Here is a 17061-nt window from a genome sequence, read left to right as displayed (position 1 = left end):
CATCCATGGACACGGTGCCGATCAGGATCACCACCTCCAGAACGAGGTCGTCCTCAGCAGAACCTGACATCAGGGAAGAGTACACGATGAGTGTGTGTGACTGCGCCAGCAAAGAATCCTCACTGATCCGCTCAAACCCTTGGCCCTGAGTAGGAGCAGAACAGAGCGCTGAGCCAGGGAACGCATCCAGGTTCTGTAACTGTGTATGGGTCAACATCTGCAAGACTTCAGGCTTTGGATATCTGGGTCTTAATCCCAGTGCATTCTGGGAAACTATCAGATGACGTGGCTGTAACATCATTATCAAAACAACGACCGACAGCCAGCAAGGAATGTCAAGTTAGATTCATACTGTTCTCCGTGTATTCTTTTCTAAACGGCTGCTTTATTTAAAGGACAGTTTTGTCAAATTTAGGCCAAATGTTAGCAAAGTGTTTCATTGGCTTGTGTTTAGACACCGACACAACTTGGGATCCTTTGGTAAATGAAAAACAGGCTTACAGGTTTCTCAAAGTACAGTGTCAAAAAACTAGATTTGTTAACAGAGCTAAAACCAATACTGTATCTGTACTAGTATCAAAAATCAGCTGATACAGAGTTGTATCTATAAACAGTGGGAGAAGTACCACTGGACCAGGCTGAAAAACAAAACCAGAGGGACAGACGTGGAACTTTTTAACACGGGGCTCTTGTTATGGGCTTCAGCGAGTCCACACAGAGGTCTGAAATGTGGAGTTAATATGAAGGGAAACCATGGAAAACAAGCCCAAACCCAACGTGCGTCAGTTTGTTTTTTCAAAAGGGACCCAGTTCAAAGAAGAACCAACAATAATAAAACTTGATCCTGAGTGTGGGAGACCCGAACAGAACCAGACAGACAGAACCAGGATAAGCAGCAATGCACATCATTTTTCCCGCACTTCACCGTTTACACTTTACATATCCTTTAAAAAAATAACAAGGAAAAGAAAAAGAGCGTTTTCTCCTGTGGTGATGATGCACCACATGATCAGACCAGAGAGAGTCTGTCTGGATACACTCAGTGTTTGACTTTTCTTATGACGTGGCTTTTATGTTCTATCTTTGTTTGGTGGTTTTGTTTGTTGGGATTCCCCTCTGTAACACACCTTACTTACCAGACCTTACTATGTGAAGCGCCCTGAGATGACTGTTGTTGTGAGTTGGCACTATACAAATAAAACGGACTGAATAAAGTGAGCTTTTATTAAGTTGCTTTTATTCGGTTGCTACTCTGTGCTGTTGTTTTGTAAATCTATCGTGGCAGTGCAGTGCACAGTCCCAAACAGATTTCTCCATGGTGACTCACGGAATAAGTAGTTCTGCCACAACAAAAATGTACTGACTTTTTCTAAGAGCACTGCATGTTAAAAGTTGGTTATCCTGGGGACTCAGACTGCCAGGCCCTGTACACTGTAATGGTGGGATTTCATGTTGATTCTGGAAGAGCCAGGGTTAGGAGGTCAGCGGTCACCAAAGGTAAAGATAGGCTCCAGCCCCTAATGAGCGCTCTGTCTTCGCATCATCAATGTCCCCTGACATTTCACTGATAGTGTGATTTAGAGAAAGTAGTTAGAGGTTAAGACAGGGCATGGGAGAGACCTGATCTGTGGTTTAAAGGGACAGATGAGAGACATTTTGGAGGCTTATTACTCACTCATTATTGTAGCTGTATCTTCTTGTGAGTAATACTGTGGCTTTATAAGATCCTGTCAAAGTATTCTGACAATTTTAAATTAAACCTTCCAAGTAGATGGTTCAAGTATGGAGGAATCGGTCCTTCACCAGCACCTGGTTTGAGTCTGTCCTTCAGGTAGGGCACCAGGTTGTACTCCTTGAGCACCAGTGCCCAGTCCAGGTCAGGGATGGTCAGGTTGGCCAGCGTGCCCAGACACTCGATCACAAACTCCTCAGCCTCGCCCTCGTTGATCTGAGCTGCCAGGTCTCCGACATGGTCCTAGCAGCAGACAGAGCAACGTGACTGGATTACACAGAATGACCTTTGATCGTTGTGAGGTTTTAACACCTGGGGCTTACAGAGACAAACCTGAGTATATCATTCAACTAACAGCTACAGATCAGTGGTACTATACTGTACTTACTCTACGACAGGTTTCCCAGTTGTACACTGACACAACAACCATATTAATAGATGACATAAACTGGAAGTGTAATGCTTCTAACCTTAGACCTGTGACCTGACAACATTCAGTTTGGTCCATATCATGGACGCCACACAGCATTAGCTGGATGTACAGACCACTTTCCCTGGATGATTTGGCATTAATAAACTGGGAAACTATCATTGGAAAGAGCATGTTACAGTGATTCCACCACTATGTGTATTATAAGATGATGTGTGTTCTGTTGGGACTCAAAAAAAAGTGCATCAGACTACAGCAATGAAAACCTACAATCATGTGATAGTGAAGTTGTGTTCTGGAACAGGACTGATGTTACTGACCAGAAAGAGGCTCTTAGTGGGTCCATTGTGTTGAGAAAGGTTCCTGATCATCTTCATCACCAGAACATCCTTCAGTTTCATAGCACGTTTCATCAGCATCTTCAGACCAGCACCTAAGGCGAAGGAAAGGAAAGAGGTGAGGAGGAAAATACATTTTAGAAGGTAAAAACACAGGGTGGGTTAAAATGTCTGTTTATCCCTTCTCTGGAGTTTGTACCTTCGCAGATGAGCTGGGCGTTACTCCTGTTAGCAGCCAGGTTGATGCACAGCGAGATGAGCTCGACGTCAATCTTCTCCTCCCCACAGTCAAACACCATCTTTATCAGCTGTCAATCAGAGGTTCCACATCTCAGTTAACTGGCTCAGTACAGACAAACTAAACAAATGCATGTAAGTAGTTGTGTCCATCAAGTTATGACTTATCATCATATCAGTGTGTTTATATAATGTGCTGGAAAATTGGTACGTTTGTCCCTGAATGTCTCACTCAAACAAATTTGGAGTGAATGACAACTTGATGATGACGAAGTCTAAAGATTAATCCATACTCATGTGACCACTGAGTCATCTTGGTGATTCTTTTTTTTTTTTTGTTCAGTTGCATCTGCTTTGTTCTGAAGTGAAAGGTGTAAGTCAGTGTAAAGCAACATGTCTTTATACTGTGCTGCTGGTTATCATTTGTCATTTAAAATGATCATCGTGCCATCGCGTCAGTCAGCAGGTTTAGTCCTGAGACAAAGAGAGGGAGCGTGAGGAGGAAGAGAAAGAACTCAAGGTGATTAAAGGGTGAGTTTGTGAGGTAAAAAGAGAAACAGTGGCAGAGATAAAGAGAAGGCGATTGTCATTGCCTAACCTCCACAACACCCACCTCCTCCTCCTCCTCCCTCTGTCTGCGTCTCCCCTGTGCTGATTTAACATTAAACAGGAAAAGCTTTGAGGTGGGGGAGGTGGTGGTGGTGGCGGGGGGCAGAGGTGCACTGCTTCCCTGTGAGGAGTCAGGAATCAGAGAGAGGGAAAGAAAGGCTGGGCCAGGCCTGGGTTAGGTATCACATACCAGGGGCCCCGGACCCCAAATCAGCCCCGTCTAGACTCTCTGGCACCTGCCTCTGCTTATTTACCACAGACAGCCACCAGAGGCCCCGTGAGGGCCGCAGCGCCGTGCTGCAGCCTGACCAGCACAACCACCTCCACCTCTGTACCCACCCCCATCTCCTGACATCCCTGCCCTGGAAACCCCACATACAGCACCAAATGGTGACCCCATTAAAATCTGAAGAAGGGGAAAGGGGCAGGTCAGTCACCGGCCTGGGAGAGGGAGAGTCTTAAAAGTACAAAATAGGTGAGAAAATGAAGGCGAAGCAGATAATTGTGACAAACAGGACACATGGATAAAGTGTAGTAGTGTCTTATCCCACTGAACAACAAGCCCAGTGTCTTCGTATGAATCTACTCCTGAGTCTTCTTTCATAAATCACTGCTTTTGTTATAGAAAATGGCAGCTTCACATTTAGCTTACTTTATCTGGGAAGAGCTGAATGGACAACATTACACAAAAGGAGGTATAAAAGAGTAGTGTGGGGAGAATGAGCAGACCTCGGGGCAGGGTCAAAGGTCACATCCTGGTCATGCTGCTAGCCTGCGTCCTTTCTACCAACAGGAGACCCCAAAGGTTGAGATCTGCTGCTGACGTGACCTTCTGAACAATCAGGCGACTCCCGTGACCACATCTGGCCGACATTTGCACCCAATCTCCACAAACAAACACGATGCACATTTAGCTAATCACTGCTGATGATAGGAGCTAATGACCTGGTCAACTCAATCAGGGGAGAACTCAACAAAGCTGTTATGACTGAAAGAAATCAGCCGGAGGGGCTTTGAGCTTTAGCGGTGAAATCTAGTTTCGTGTGCTGATGGAGTTCAGGAAGGACAATTAAGATGCTGCTATGTAGAAGACAAAAATGTCTGGATGCAAGGATGTTTTCAGGACTCAGTGGAAAGTAAAGCAGAAAAGAAAACAGCCCTCGTCACAGCGAGTGTGAGGGCTGAGCAGAAGTCCTCCGGTGGTTTTTGGTTCCACATGTAGTGCGCCTTCGTCCATTCTGCTCTTTTTCTCATGCACTAATTCCCAAGTGCCGTTAGCTGCCGATGCTAATGTGCCTGTCTTGGTCTGCTGGCGGCCTACATTAGCCAGTCTTACCTGTGGTATGCAGTCTGTGTCGGCAAACATGGACTTGAATCTGTCGTCCATGCTGATGTGGTACAGAATGCACATGCTGAGCTGTCTCTGGCCCTCGTCAGCTGCAACATAAACAGAAGAGGAGGCAGGAAGTCAACGCATGAATGACTGGTTGTACCGTGACGCTCCCTGGGATGCCAATGACCACATCTAGGAGAGATGTGTGCATTTCTGAAAATATTAATGGGCTGAATGGCCTTCTTAACAGCGGTTCCTGTTGGATGTCACTTGGCATTTAGTTCAAGATCAGCAAAGATGGGTGGGGTGGGGGATATTGAAAAGGTTAAATATGGAACTGAACCATAAAAATGCACAGATATATTTTTGTGGGGTGATTTTTAAAGATCTTCAGTAGGAACTAATGGGCTGAGAGCTGCAGACAGTGTAGGGAGGTCAAAGTACTGAGAGATGGTCTAATACACTCTTGGTTTGAGACTGCAAATAGGATTTGCTGACAATAACAAAAGCACAGAATAATACTAGCCCTACCATACAAAAACAGTGACCCAGTTACTCTGGACAGGCCACAGACCTGACTGTGAATGGTTTATACTGGCACTATTTCTTAAGTTGTTCCAAAGAAAACTGTTGACAGTGTGAGGTCTGTGGCTCATCCAGAGTAACCAGGACACAGTTTGTGAAAAGACACATTCATGTAGAATTTTCTGAAGCTGAATGAATTTATGTTTTTGCTACTTGGGGGCAGCGGAACAAGTGGAAACCCTCAAGGTTGTTATGGAAAACAGGTTAGCCAAATAGCCTACTGACATGTCTGGCACACAAAGAGTGACAAGATAAACCCGCTGGAGTGGCGTCTGTGTCCTTCTCAAGAATGTAAATCCAATATTGACACTAAGCTCTGGTTTGGTCTCCGCCAACTGTCCTCAACTTGAGAAAAAGATCTGGCTTTTCACCTGCCAGATGTTCTCCTGTCTCAACCAGCTCCTTTCTAAGTGTTTGTGTGGACAGGAAGTGTGCAGTGGGTTTATCAGAGCTTGTCTGATGAAAACTGCGGCCTGCTGCCGCTGAAGACCCTGAGACTGAACCAAACACTAAGTGTAAAACCAACCCAGCTAGAGGCGGATAAAAAGGCAATGGAGAATGAAGAGCCAGGTGGTAACTCTCTGTGGCTTGGTCACTAGGAGCAACCTCATACTTTAATACAACTTTTACTATTGTTTAATAAAGTGTAATTTAGGGCCCAGCTGAGCCACTAATGAAATCAGCACAGCGCCTGTCAATGCAGTACTGAGAGGCTCTCATGCCTCAGCAGCAGCATGCAGGAGATAAAGACAGAATGGATAGAGCACTAGGCTGTTAGTGAGCCCAGGACCTTTATGAGTTTGACCTCTGCCCACAGCTGGGGAGGGCTGGAGGAGTTCAGGCTTGAGTTTAAGCCGGGGACTTTTCATTAAGTGATGTGTTAAGAAAGAGACTTCACTTGACCAGAACCACTAACAGACCTCCTGTAAAGCCACCAGCCTCCAAAGCCCCAGCCTGGTCCAGCTAAAACTGGTCCCAGCCATGTCTAGTCACTGGCTGTACAGGGAGCTTTATCACTGTGTATTAGATCCAGATGTGCTGAGTGAACCCCTGGAATCACAGGAGGGAGAGAGGGCCAGTGTGAGACGCCTTCTAGCTTTAATTGGGAAAACAGGAGGAAGCATCAATTTTACTGCCTTTAATAAGTCAAAGCTACGCTGCTCTGGCCGCGCAGCCAGCGAGCGGCCAGAACATGTGCTTCTCATTAGCGATCCTTTACCTTGACCAGTACTTTAAAATGCACATGAAAACAGCCAAACACACAGTGAGAGGAAATAAGCTCGTCCAAACCTGCTGAGCTCCCTCGCTCCGCTGGTAGGAACACGGAGGATCCTTTAGGGGCCAAGAGAGAGCTGCCAGTAACTGTTCAAAAAACCAGTAGGGCTGAGGCAGCGCAGAGACAAAGGTGAGGGGGGGACTGTAAACAATTAACTAGACTATTCAGGGGCAGTTAGTGGGACAGCCAAACTACAATTACACCCCAGCCTGATTTAAAACTGCCCAGCCTTTGTAAAATTACACCCACTCACATTAGGAGGCGTCTGGACTGGGTCTGTGGACAGCGCTGCTCCATAGTTATTGGATTTTGTGGGTAAATAAGCAAAGTGGGTTTGGACCTCTGAGACATCTCGTACCCTGTAACAGTGCAAAATGCTTTTAAAATGGTCACCACCCCCACTCAGTTCTCCTAATTTGCTTAGTCAACATGCTGCATGCTGGAAATAAAGCCAGATTTTATTGTTGTTAATTAATCCCTGACTTCTTTGAATTATAGATTTATATAATCAATAAAATGTCAGAAAATTTCCCAAGGTGGCATTTTCAAAAAAAGGTGTCTGACCAAGATTCAAAACCCAGGAATATTCAGTTTACAACACTAAAACAGACAAAATGCAACACGGTTTAATCTGTAACAGTGGTCCCAAGATGAATTTGATGAGGCCCCAGGATGATTAAAAGAGAAAAGAATATTTCTGTCCTGTTTGCTGTTCTGACATTTCTCTTGTGAACCATCTCACACCTCGTGTCTAAGGACCAGAGCCACTTAAAGAATGCAGACAGACAGCGGATGCTATAGCCCACTGTGTCATATCTCAGGCTTGAAGCTTTGGTCATACGGTTTAAGAGATATAATACGTAGTGGCTACATACAGATGTCAGCAAGAATTGCATGGACTCTCAAATATATAGGTAGACTCTCTGAGCTTAGATGATGCAGACAGCATAAGTTGAGTTTAAGGCCACAGTCTGTGATGAATTAACAAGTCCAAGGTGACAGCTTAAGCAGAGTTTCTGCTCCTCCTGGACTGCATGCCGGATGGCGTCCAGAACCCCCTCCACCAACAACTTTCTGACAAAGGTGAAGCTGGGGGTTTGGGGTCTGAGCCGATCAGTTCTTTAATTTTCCAATTTTGTCTCCCAACATCTTCTACTGTGTGTGGACTTAAAAAATAATATAATACACAGAAAAGCAGTAAACCTAACCTCAAGTTGTTAATTAGGTTTCATCAGCCAACTACTTTAATTGGCAAACTGTTTGTGCACTAGCTGAAAGACAGAACCAGAAGAAGAATCTTCTGTTCTCTGTGGAGTTCAGGTGGTGGCGAGTGGTGAAGTCGAGGCCCCCTCTCCACTTTCATCTTATCATTAGAGGTCGTGACCTCAGGTCAGGTCTGGATGCAGAGTGGAGGCTGACAGGCCTGCCTCCCCCCCGTCTTCTCGCTTTCAAGATAAGACCAGAGTCCTCATGCCGAGCGTGTCAGTTAAAACGAGGACGGCTGGCAGCAAGAGTGGATGATTAACGACGCTTCAGCTCACATACAGAGAGAACTACACACAGACACAAATACAGGCAAATTCAGCAGTGTCACAACCATGAGCAGGCGTGATATTTCAGTGTTAACTTATATTACGTGCGTGCCTCGCTTCCTCCCACTCCCCACTTCCCAAAAATCAGCCTTCCCTAAATCTCTGAAGACCCCTCCACCTCTCCGGCCTGCTCCTACAAAAACAACATTTGTGCAGAGGCTCCGGCATGTTATTCTAACAAATATGTTATATTAATTATGCGCTGTTACCCGAGCCTCCCCCTGAGAGGCTTCAAAAGGCCCATCAGAGAAGCTTTAGACCGTGTCATACGACCTCGCGGATGAGACAGTCGCTTGCTCCAGAGCTTTCAGGAAGTCACTTCTCCAGTGGTCACCAGAGGCAGCTCAGCTACACATGCACCTCAGTATGAACAAATCAGAGGCTTCACTGCTGGCTCAGGATGGATGAGTGTGTCTGCTTCAGTGAAAACCTGAAATCATGGTTCCCCTGATACAAAGGCCCATACAGCACAACTCCAGCCATAAACACACAGATACACACAGCGAATCAGTACAAACATATGTGAAAGAATAACTGCACAAACAAGCACCAACACTGGGAGCACTAATACACAGTCAGACTGATTACCGAGCAGTGAGGACAGTTTGGGAATGAGCCCGGTCCGGACCATCTGGCTGCGCAGCGACATGTCGAAGGAGAGGTTGAGCAGCAGGCGTAAGGTGGTGCTCAGGAGCTCCTCGTGCTCGCAGGGAACCAGCTGAGCCAGCTTCTCGACAGCAAACGCCTCAGCCTGTGGACAACACACGGCCTTGTGGTTAACTGCTCAGAAAAAAGGAATAAAATGGCTGATAAACTATAAACAGGACTGGGTATCGTTTCACAGCAGTACACATCCCAAAATTACCCATTTGTCTTCCTGAGAGGAGTATAAACACGTTTTTCTACAAAGCTTTTACATTTAACAAAAGCCATTTTCTTTTGTGGAGAAACATGATCTTTTTGCCCATATTTCGTTAACATCACCTGTCTGAGCTGCATGAAATTTCAACTGAATTCACAAACAGTGAGCCACGACATGTCCAGGTCGCCACACAGCGGACCTTCTCCATCTGTCCCTCCCCACAGTTGTCTCTCTACTATCACCTCCAATAAAGGCATGAATACAAAAAGAAAAATAAGTCACTGGCCAGGTGTTTTTATCTTTATTCTTGGGGAGCAAACACATCAGAAACGTTCCTTTGGCCTCCAAGTCTCTCAGTGAATTTAATGCTTTATGTGGGTCTGATTTTAAATGATCTTATTGGGTACAGTACATTGGATGTCAAAGGTGGATGCATTATTTTGTCACCATCAATGATAACATAAAATATAAATTCTTTAAGTTTAGATTTTTTCTTCAGACAGCTTTACACTAAGGATAAAAAAAACAAGGCAACTTAATTTTACGTCAACCTATGAATATATTGTATCTGATTACTAAAATGGCAAAACACATTAAAATGAATGCACAACAGAGAAGTATCTTGTGATGTAAATGTCTTTTATACATGTTTTTAGAATACAATTCTATAAAATGCTAGACTTACTGCTATCTGCCCTGAGTTCTGCCGTCACCTATGTCAGGCTTCACCGGAGCTACAGGCAGGTGGAGGCGTTGAGCTGCTGACACCAGACACAACTGGAGCACCAACACATGACTGCTGATTATCAGGTCACCAATGTGTGGGAGTTCAGTTCAATTCAATTTTTATTTACCTGTAAAGCGCCAAATCACAACAAAAGCCGACTCAGGACACTTTACAAACTAAGGTCTAAACCTTACTATTGTTATTATTAAAGAGGAAAAACCCAGCAAGCCCCTGCAGGTTGATGTGGTCAGTGACTGCTCATCAGAAACGTAGAGCTCCAGAGCCAGGACTACCGGGAGGAAGGTACAGGGACAGAGAGGACAGCGTGCACCTCCGTGCACCGTCAGACTGGTGCTGCCTGCTAGCTTGTCCGTTTCCCTCTCCTGCAGCCACATTATGGTGATGCAGCCTGCTCCCAGTTAAAAAGCACTCACTGCTACTGTGTGCAAAACCAGCTCCAGTCACACCATCACAAACCAGACCTCGAGCAGTCTAATCAACTGCAGCTTGTGTCAATTACCACTGACGTTCGCCTTCCATTAGTGACAGCGGCAGGGAACAATGTATCAGGCTGTGTCAAGTCTTATCTGATTAGGAGAAAGTCATAACATGTTTGCTGAGTAAACAAGAGCTGATGACATACTGTATCATTACAGTATGTGAACAGTCTATTGTAATCAATTAGACACTCGTGTCCTTAACTGGAAACCCTTTCTCCCTTGTGTAAACTGATAAAGTCAACCGAGTCAAAGTGTTGAAACAACTTTTCCTGCTGGACACATACTTGAGTGGGCCCAAACATAGGCTGAAGGGGAAACAAGGAGATAAAACCAGTTCCTAACAGGGTCTGGCTTTGATAAAGACCCACAGACTGATGGAGATTGGATCCAGGTGAGGCTGGGTTAGGCAGCGTCGGAGCGGTGAGGCTCCTCTATGAGTGAACCCTCTAAACATTTTTAAATCAGCTTTGATAAGCGCGGTTTCAACTGGCATCTCTACAGAGGAACAGCTATTTGTCAAAATGACCTCTGTAGTGTTTTCCATAAATGATAAAGAATGTTTGTTTCCTTTAAGCGTGACCGATTCAGTTTAAATGTCACAACATAATGCAACTAAAGAGCACATTAATTAGAAATACAAAACAAGCTGTTGATTAAACCACGTGCGAGGCCACAGTTGGTGTCCTGTGAGTTATACCTCCACGGTGGGATTGTGTGTAACAAATCCATGATTTATGTTATGTTTGTTATTACGCTGAATTAGAGAACATGACCAAAGTCTTATTCAGCTGTGTAGTAATTAGCCTGTTTATAGTTCAGGATCCAAAAGGATAAAGCTAAATGTCATTTCCATGTAAACAAGTATTAAAAAGCATAAAACAGAAAGTGTGGATGCACTTTGCCTTAACAGCCCACTCAGACGTGACAGCTGAACATACGACTGTGACACCATGGGCTTTAACGCGTTGCTCCAACAGCCTCCAGTTCACCCCAAAGGTGCTGGATACAGATCAAGTTTAAGCTTTATCAGAGATGAATCATCTCTGGCTGACACAAAAACATCTCCAGTGCTTTTGTATTTTAGACAACATAAACATTCTGGTGCCATCTTTAATGTTAGGTATGGTTTCTTTCCCTCACAGTCATTGTGGTTTGTTCTGAGTCTGCTGACCTCGCACCCTAACATAGTGTCAGCATGATTCATGAGCTTAACTGCATCCTGCAGATGTGTAGCGTGACTTCTGAGACACGCACCAGTGCCATGAAGGAACATGGGATATGTGGAGCAATCATGCAGATGAATAGGAGCAGGTATCAAGGCTCTCAGTTTCTCCCACTTAAGAAGCAAGAAAAAGAAATTTTAACATCCTGTTTGGTGAAAATACATCTTGTCTATAATAAAGCCCAGAAAAGCTCCTCTGCTCTCCACTTCCCATCTCACCATGTCATTCTTGTTCTCCAGGAAGATGGAGAGCTTCTTGAGGAAGGAGACGACCACCAGCAGCAGCTCCTCGTCCTCCCGGTCCAGAAGCTTCACCAGCATGTGGACGATGTTTTTCGGGCGCGTGCCTTAAGCCAGGTTCAGCCGCAGACACAGAGCAACTACAGAGCAGAAGCAGCTTGGTCAACTCAGTCCGACTGGAAACGTGTTGCTGCTCTTGTGCTTGTTACTCTGATATTTGGTGTTGAACTGTTTTGACTAAAGAGCACTTTACTAGAACTTTAGCAAAACAATGAGCAGGACTGCTCAGTGACAATATTAGACATTTTAGTGACCGTTAAATCAATGTGCTGAAGTATTTTAACTTATCAGGCATTTAATTTGCAGGATTAGCCAAAACCAGACACTGTGTCTGGTTATCCATCTACGAACAGTCTCTTGATTGATTTTCTGGAAGATGAACATGTACAGTATATCAGTACCCAGACACAAAATTAGACAGAGCACTCAACCCATAAAAATAGCAGCTTGATGAGTCACAGAATAATATTTACATGCTAAGATATTTGTTAACAACTATACCCCTGAGAAGCTGCTCCTGCTTGATTAGAAGGCTTTGGTATTTTCTTAAAGACTTCTCATGTTCTTTCTTCAGATTTTGGTTCTCAGATAATTCTTCATGTGCAATCAGTCAAGGAACTCAAATTCACTCAACAGACATCAGACTGCGTGTCACAGGATCCATCCTCTTATACCATAACCACTGTCACCAAGCTGAGCTTGTCCCATTTACCATAAAATACCATAAACACCAAAATCCTGCATTTAACTGAGACAAAAAACTGCTTTCTCAAGAGAAATTCTTCATCTGGATGATTCATGTGAAAGGATATAGGCCGTCTTCTTCTTCTGCAGCTCATCTTGCCAGAGGTCATACCTCTTCAGCTCGTGCTCGATGATGTTCATACAAAGGGCCCCAATCTTGAAATGCGTGACCAGGCCGTGGAACTGGGAGAAACTAAAGAAGAAGATTAGGAGGGAGAGAAAGAGAGTTCCATTTATCCCAAAGTGTATTTTCAAAACTGAAATCATATTTGAATCTCCAGCTGGGAGCCGTCTTTAAAATGACCCAATCCATCACCCATGAAGTAGTTTACAAAGTAAACTGTCAAAAGTCAAAACATGTTCAGTCAAACACTGCGTCCTGGTTGACTTATAGTCAGTCCAACTTGAACCGTCTCACAATCCAAATAACATTAACATGGAGCTGGAGACCAGCCAAGAATGACGATCAGTTTTCAGACGTACACGTCCTCTCGCGGCCTAAATCGGCTCTGACAGACATTTATGTATTATTCTAGTGAGGGCTAATTTTAGTGTTTCTGAATCCCCAGTTGGAGAGTGAAACTTCAGTACTAGATACGCTGCCAAAGATGGAGGACTACTGTAAGAGAGCAGTGAAAACAGGAGATAACCATAAGAGCCAGCGCTGTCAAACCCGACATTCAGAAGTACTGTACACAAGGAGGCAGCCACTGGCTGGCAACCTGCTTTGAACTGAGTTCACAACATGCCAAAAGTATGTGGACATACCTATTTCATACCTTTGGCCTGAGATGGTTTGTGCTGGTGTGATTCTTTTAGTTCCAATGAAGGGGAATCTTAATGCTACAGTACACATGGTTGTTCCAGCTGTGTGTCAACAGTTTGTGTTTCAACACTGCTCAAACTGTTTTAGAGAGCGAGCGTCTGCATATTTGTCAGTGTGTACGGTCCACGTGGGTGTACATTTTGCACAGCATGTGGACCGTCCTCACCAGGCCTGGGCAGATGATAACGTGGACATCATGGAGACCCTTGTGGTCTCACACGTGGAAACTAGAAAAAAAACTTAAAAGGTCCCAAAAGTCATTTCTATTAGTGATGGCATAACATACAGTGGAATAGCAGATCACAATGTCATGATAATTTAAAAACATATGAGACTGAAACTTTGGAACAAAGACAAAATATCTGTGAGCCTCTGCATATGTGCTGGTTTACCTGGAGAAGCAGAAGAAGACATAGATGATTGTTGTGGCAAGGTCCACGCTCTGCTTCCAGTCCTCCCTCAGGACTCTGGCCAGGGCTCCAAGGGCTGACTCTGAGCACACGCACACACACAGAGATAGAAATATCCAGAAAAAAGAGAGTCAGGACAAAAAAGAGCAAAGTGGCTGTGTGTGAAGCCAATCAGAGAGGAGTGCAGCTGGAGGCTAGTGTAAGAAGTGTGGGGAAACATGATGAAGTTGGAGGCTCCTGGGGATTCTGAGCTATGGGTGCGTCTCAACACAAAGACGTGTGTCCCAGGCTTCACCTCCTGCTTCCATGCTGACCCCAAGGCCTCTCGGCTCGGCTCTCATCAACATCAGAGCGGCTGATGCGATGAGACGGACAGAGCGACCTAATGATGCTTCATGACAGATACAAATGAGTCCATGTCATCTCATGAAGTCAGCAAAGCATGATGGCTCTGTGCAGTTGTTGCAGAAACAGTGTTTGTCATGGCAGGGAGTAGAACTGGAGCAGAGGGGACGAGCTGATCAAAGTCAGTGGACTCTGCACTGTAGTCCTACTGATTTCTATCTGAACACAGTATCGAGTTGAACAGAACTGTTGAGTTGACTTGTAAAATGAACTGCTGCCCAGGTTTCCAGAACATTCCAAGCATTCCATGTAGCAGAGCATGAGAGTTTACTCTTGACCTTGACATTAAAAAAAAATTAACTCAAGGTCCACCCAAATTTTTTTTATAGAGATTTCAACCCTAGCCCGAGGTCTTTCCACAGCAAATGGAGTCACTGTGGTCACATGGTAGCCGCATCAGGGGCCAGCAGATGGCCCGAGAAGGATCCCATCCAAAGACCACAGACCATCTCTGCAAAGAGACTCTGGTTACAGTCTACTGTCGATACAAGGCCACGTGAGTAGGGCTGCCACTAGTTTTACAGTTTTGTCTGCACAAACAGACAAAGGCCAGAGCTCACTGAGCCAGTATGTGCTGTTTGTAAGTTGGGTCAGCCCTATTGTGAATGAAGTTTTTACCAAATAAATAGGTACCGTTCTGCATGAGCTCCTCCAGGTTGTCTGGGTTTCGAGCCAGCTGGAAGATGAGCGTGGCTCCTCTGATCTTATCCTGGATGTCCTCATACAGCAGCTCCACATACTCATCGATGCTGATGATGCTCGCCTCCTCGTTCAGCTGGCAGAAGGAAGAAAAACAGTCCACCACAGTGTGCATCAGGACAGGGACACTTCTTCTGCACTGAATACTGGACAGACATTATTATAACTTCATGATCTGTTGTACGATTGTTGTATTATTAGACTTCTTTAGTTTTAGCTTGGTGTACCTAATAAACTGCCAACATGCATATTCGTACCTCCACTCCTGTATAAGGTTTGAGGTCTCGGGGTGAGATGCGTTTCTTCTCTTGGTTGTCTGTGAAAGGTGACATTCAGCGTCACAGAGGCTTCTGATGATAAACTGATAACCATCACTGAATCCAACAGCATTGTGTGCAGCAACATTAAAGTACTGTAGACATAATGAACTCCTCAGTACCATTTGGCTGTTTGCGGTTTTGCAGATAGAAGAGTAGCTGCTCCACCTCGCAGAGTTTAGACGGATGAATCAACCGACATTCCTCCACCACTTTCAAAGCTAAAGAGGTTGTGTCTGTGTTTGCATTCAAGCTCTTAAGGCGAATACTGAGAGCAGCACATACACATAGAGAAAAGAAAACCATTAGTACAAGGTTTATGGAATAGGTTTTTAAATATTTGTGCTCTACAATCATGATATAGGAATAGATAATCTGGGATTGTGGTTGTAATATTCTCATAATGTGATTAAAGATGAAGCCAAATCTCATTCTTTTAATCACCTGAAACAGGTTGGACACTGTTACAAGGTTCATTTAAAGTTAACGCAGTATAGTTTAAATCCTGTAGCTATTTAGGGACCGTATGCTATTCTTACATTTTCTGACACTCTTTGCGTTCTCCAACCATAGGGTCCCCCAGCTCCCCCAGGATAGTCGCCTCCACCTCATACTGAACAACAAGGGCTTTCTCAGTCGGGTGGACGTCCAGAGAACAGCCCTTCACTCTCCTGTGGGTCACACAGAGATAAAACAAGCATGCACTCAAACTGCACCGAGTTCTCTTGTTATATTTGCCCTGTGCACACATGGTTTACTTTAGAACCTGTTCCCTTAGTTACAATAATATTTTAGACACTAGTGTCCTTCCCTTTAGGCCAACACTTTTGTTCCTTTGCTGTTTCAGGTATCCCTGTGCACAAAGCCAGCTCCATAAAGACATGGTTTCCCAACTCCCATTTACCAAAACAGATATGACAGACAGGGATAAAAACTCTTTCATACCCTCTGACATACCTCCAGTGAAGTCTAAGGAAAGGTAACATGAACCCATTAAGAATCCGAATATTTCATAAATTTGTATTTTTGTTTATTCATGATTCGTCTCATGATCGAATCATTTTAAATTATCATCCTATTATTACCATTAAATCTCATCCCATTTAAGCTGTAACTAAACTGATTTTTCAGCAAAAACAAGCCTCAAATAGCTGGTAGCTAAGTGCACCAGCATATCTCCAAGCTTTACCAATGCCAAGTTACACCCTTCCATCCTCATAACAAGGATCAGATTCAGAATCAGTCAGCTTTATTGGCCAGTTGTGACACACGAGATATAGTTGTCTGAAAATAACGAGATGCCGATTATAAATCGTTGTCAATCATTCCAAAATTCACAAATCGATACTGGCTGTTGTTTCATCCCTCCTCTAAACGATCCACCACCCTGTTATCGATTTTAGTTACACGCCCTAAACGGACACGCCGTTAGCATCTACAGGTACCGTACAGGTATGCTAAAGGGCGCTATTGTCGGGTGTTAACAGTTATTCGCACTTGCATAACAATGTATTGTAATTCATTTCGGTCGATTATCCTTGCAGTTATTTATTTTAAATGGCCGGTCGTGCTATCAATGAACAGCTGAGCATCTTTAGCTAAATAACGTTACCAACATGCTAATAGCCTTTAAGTACACAGCCCTTACCTTTTAAGATACCGTGGATCTCCTGTTTGCAAACGGTCCATTTTAGACAAGAAAGATAAAACGCATGGGATTCTCAAACGATAACAACTGATACTGATCGAGATGGGGCGGATGTTATTAATTTCCCGAGCTTGTTGCCTTGGGAGCCCCAGCGCTCAGCGTGCAGAGCGGCCCCGCGGATGAACTGCTGCCCCCTGCAGCATGGGAGGACGAGGCTGCTAAGGTCCTGCGGTTTATGCCTCAGGATGGATTGCTGAACGGGCCTACCA

The 17061-nt window shown here is 44.5% G+C and overlaps 1 protein-coding gene across 1 annotated transcript in view; it reads right to left on the bottom strand.

The window, feature by feature from the left end:
- kifap3a (kinesin-associated protein 3a) overlaps positions 1 to 17003 on the bottom strand; it is a 30159-nt gene extending 13156 nt beyond the window's left edge. The window contains 15 exon segments of the mRNA XM_020609078.1: positions 1 to 63; positions 1810 to 1975; positions 2483 to 2595; positions 2700 to 2808; positions 4683 to 4783; positions 8721 to 8883; positions 11663 to 11823; positions 12245 to 12343; positions 12556 to 12680; positions 13706 to 13805; positions 14762 to 14903; positions 15085 to 15143; positions 15267 to 15412; positions 15684 to 15815; positions 16793 to 17003. Of these exon segments, the coding sequence (XP_020464734.1) occupies positions 1 to 63; positions 1810 to 1975; positions 2483 to 2595; positions 2700 to 2808; positions 4683 to 4783; positions 8721 to 8883; positions 11663 to 11823; positions 12245 to 12343; positions 12556 to 12680; positions 13706 to 13805; positions 14762 to 14903; positions 15085 to 15143; positions 15267 to 15412; positions 15684 to 15815; positions 16793 to 16833 (1720 nt within the window). The 5' untranslated portion in view covers positions 16834 to 17003.
- Between the last annotated feature and the right edge of the window lie 58 nt (positions 17004 to 17061).

This window comes from Monopterus albus, unplaced genomic scaffold (assembly GCF_001952655.1).
Source record: "Monopterus albus unplaced genomic scaffold, M_albus_1.0 scaffold98.1, whole genome shotgun sequence".
Taxonomy (NCBI): domain Eukaryota; kingdom Metazoa; phylum Chordata; class Actinopteri; order Synbranchiformes; family Synbranchidae; genus Monopterus; species Monopterus albus.
The sequence above is the reverse complement of the archived record's forward strand: the minus strand, read 5'-3'. Positions and strand labels throughout refer to the sequence as shown.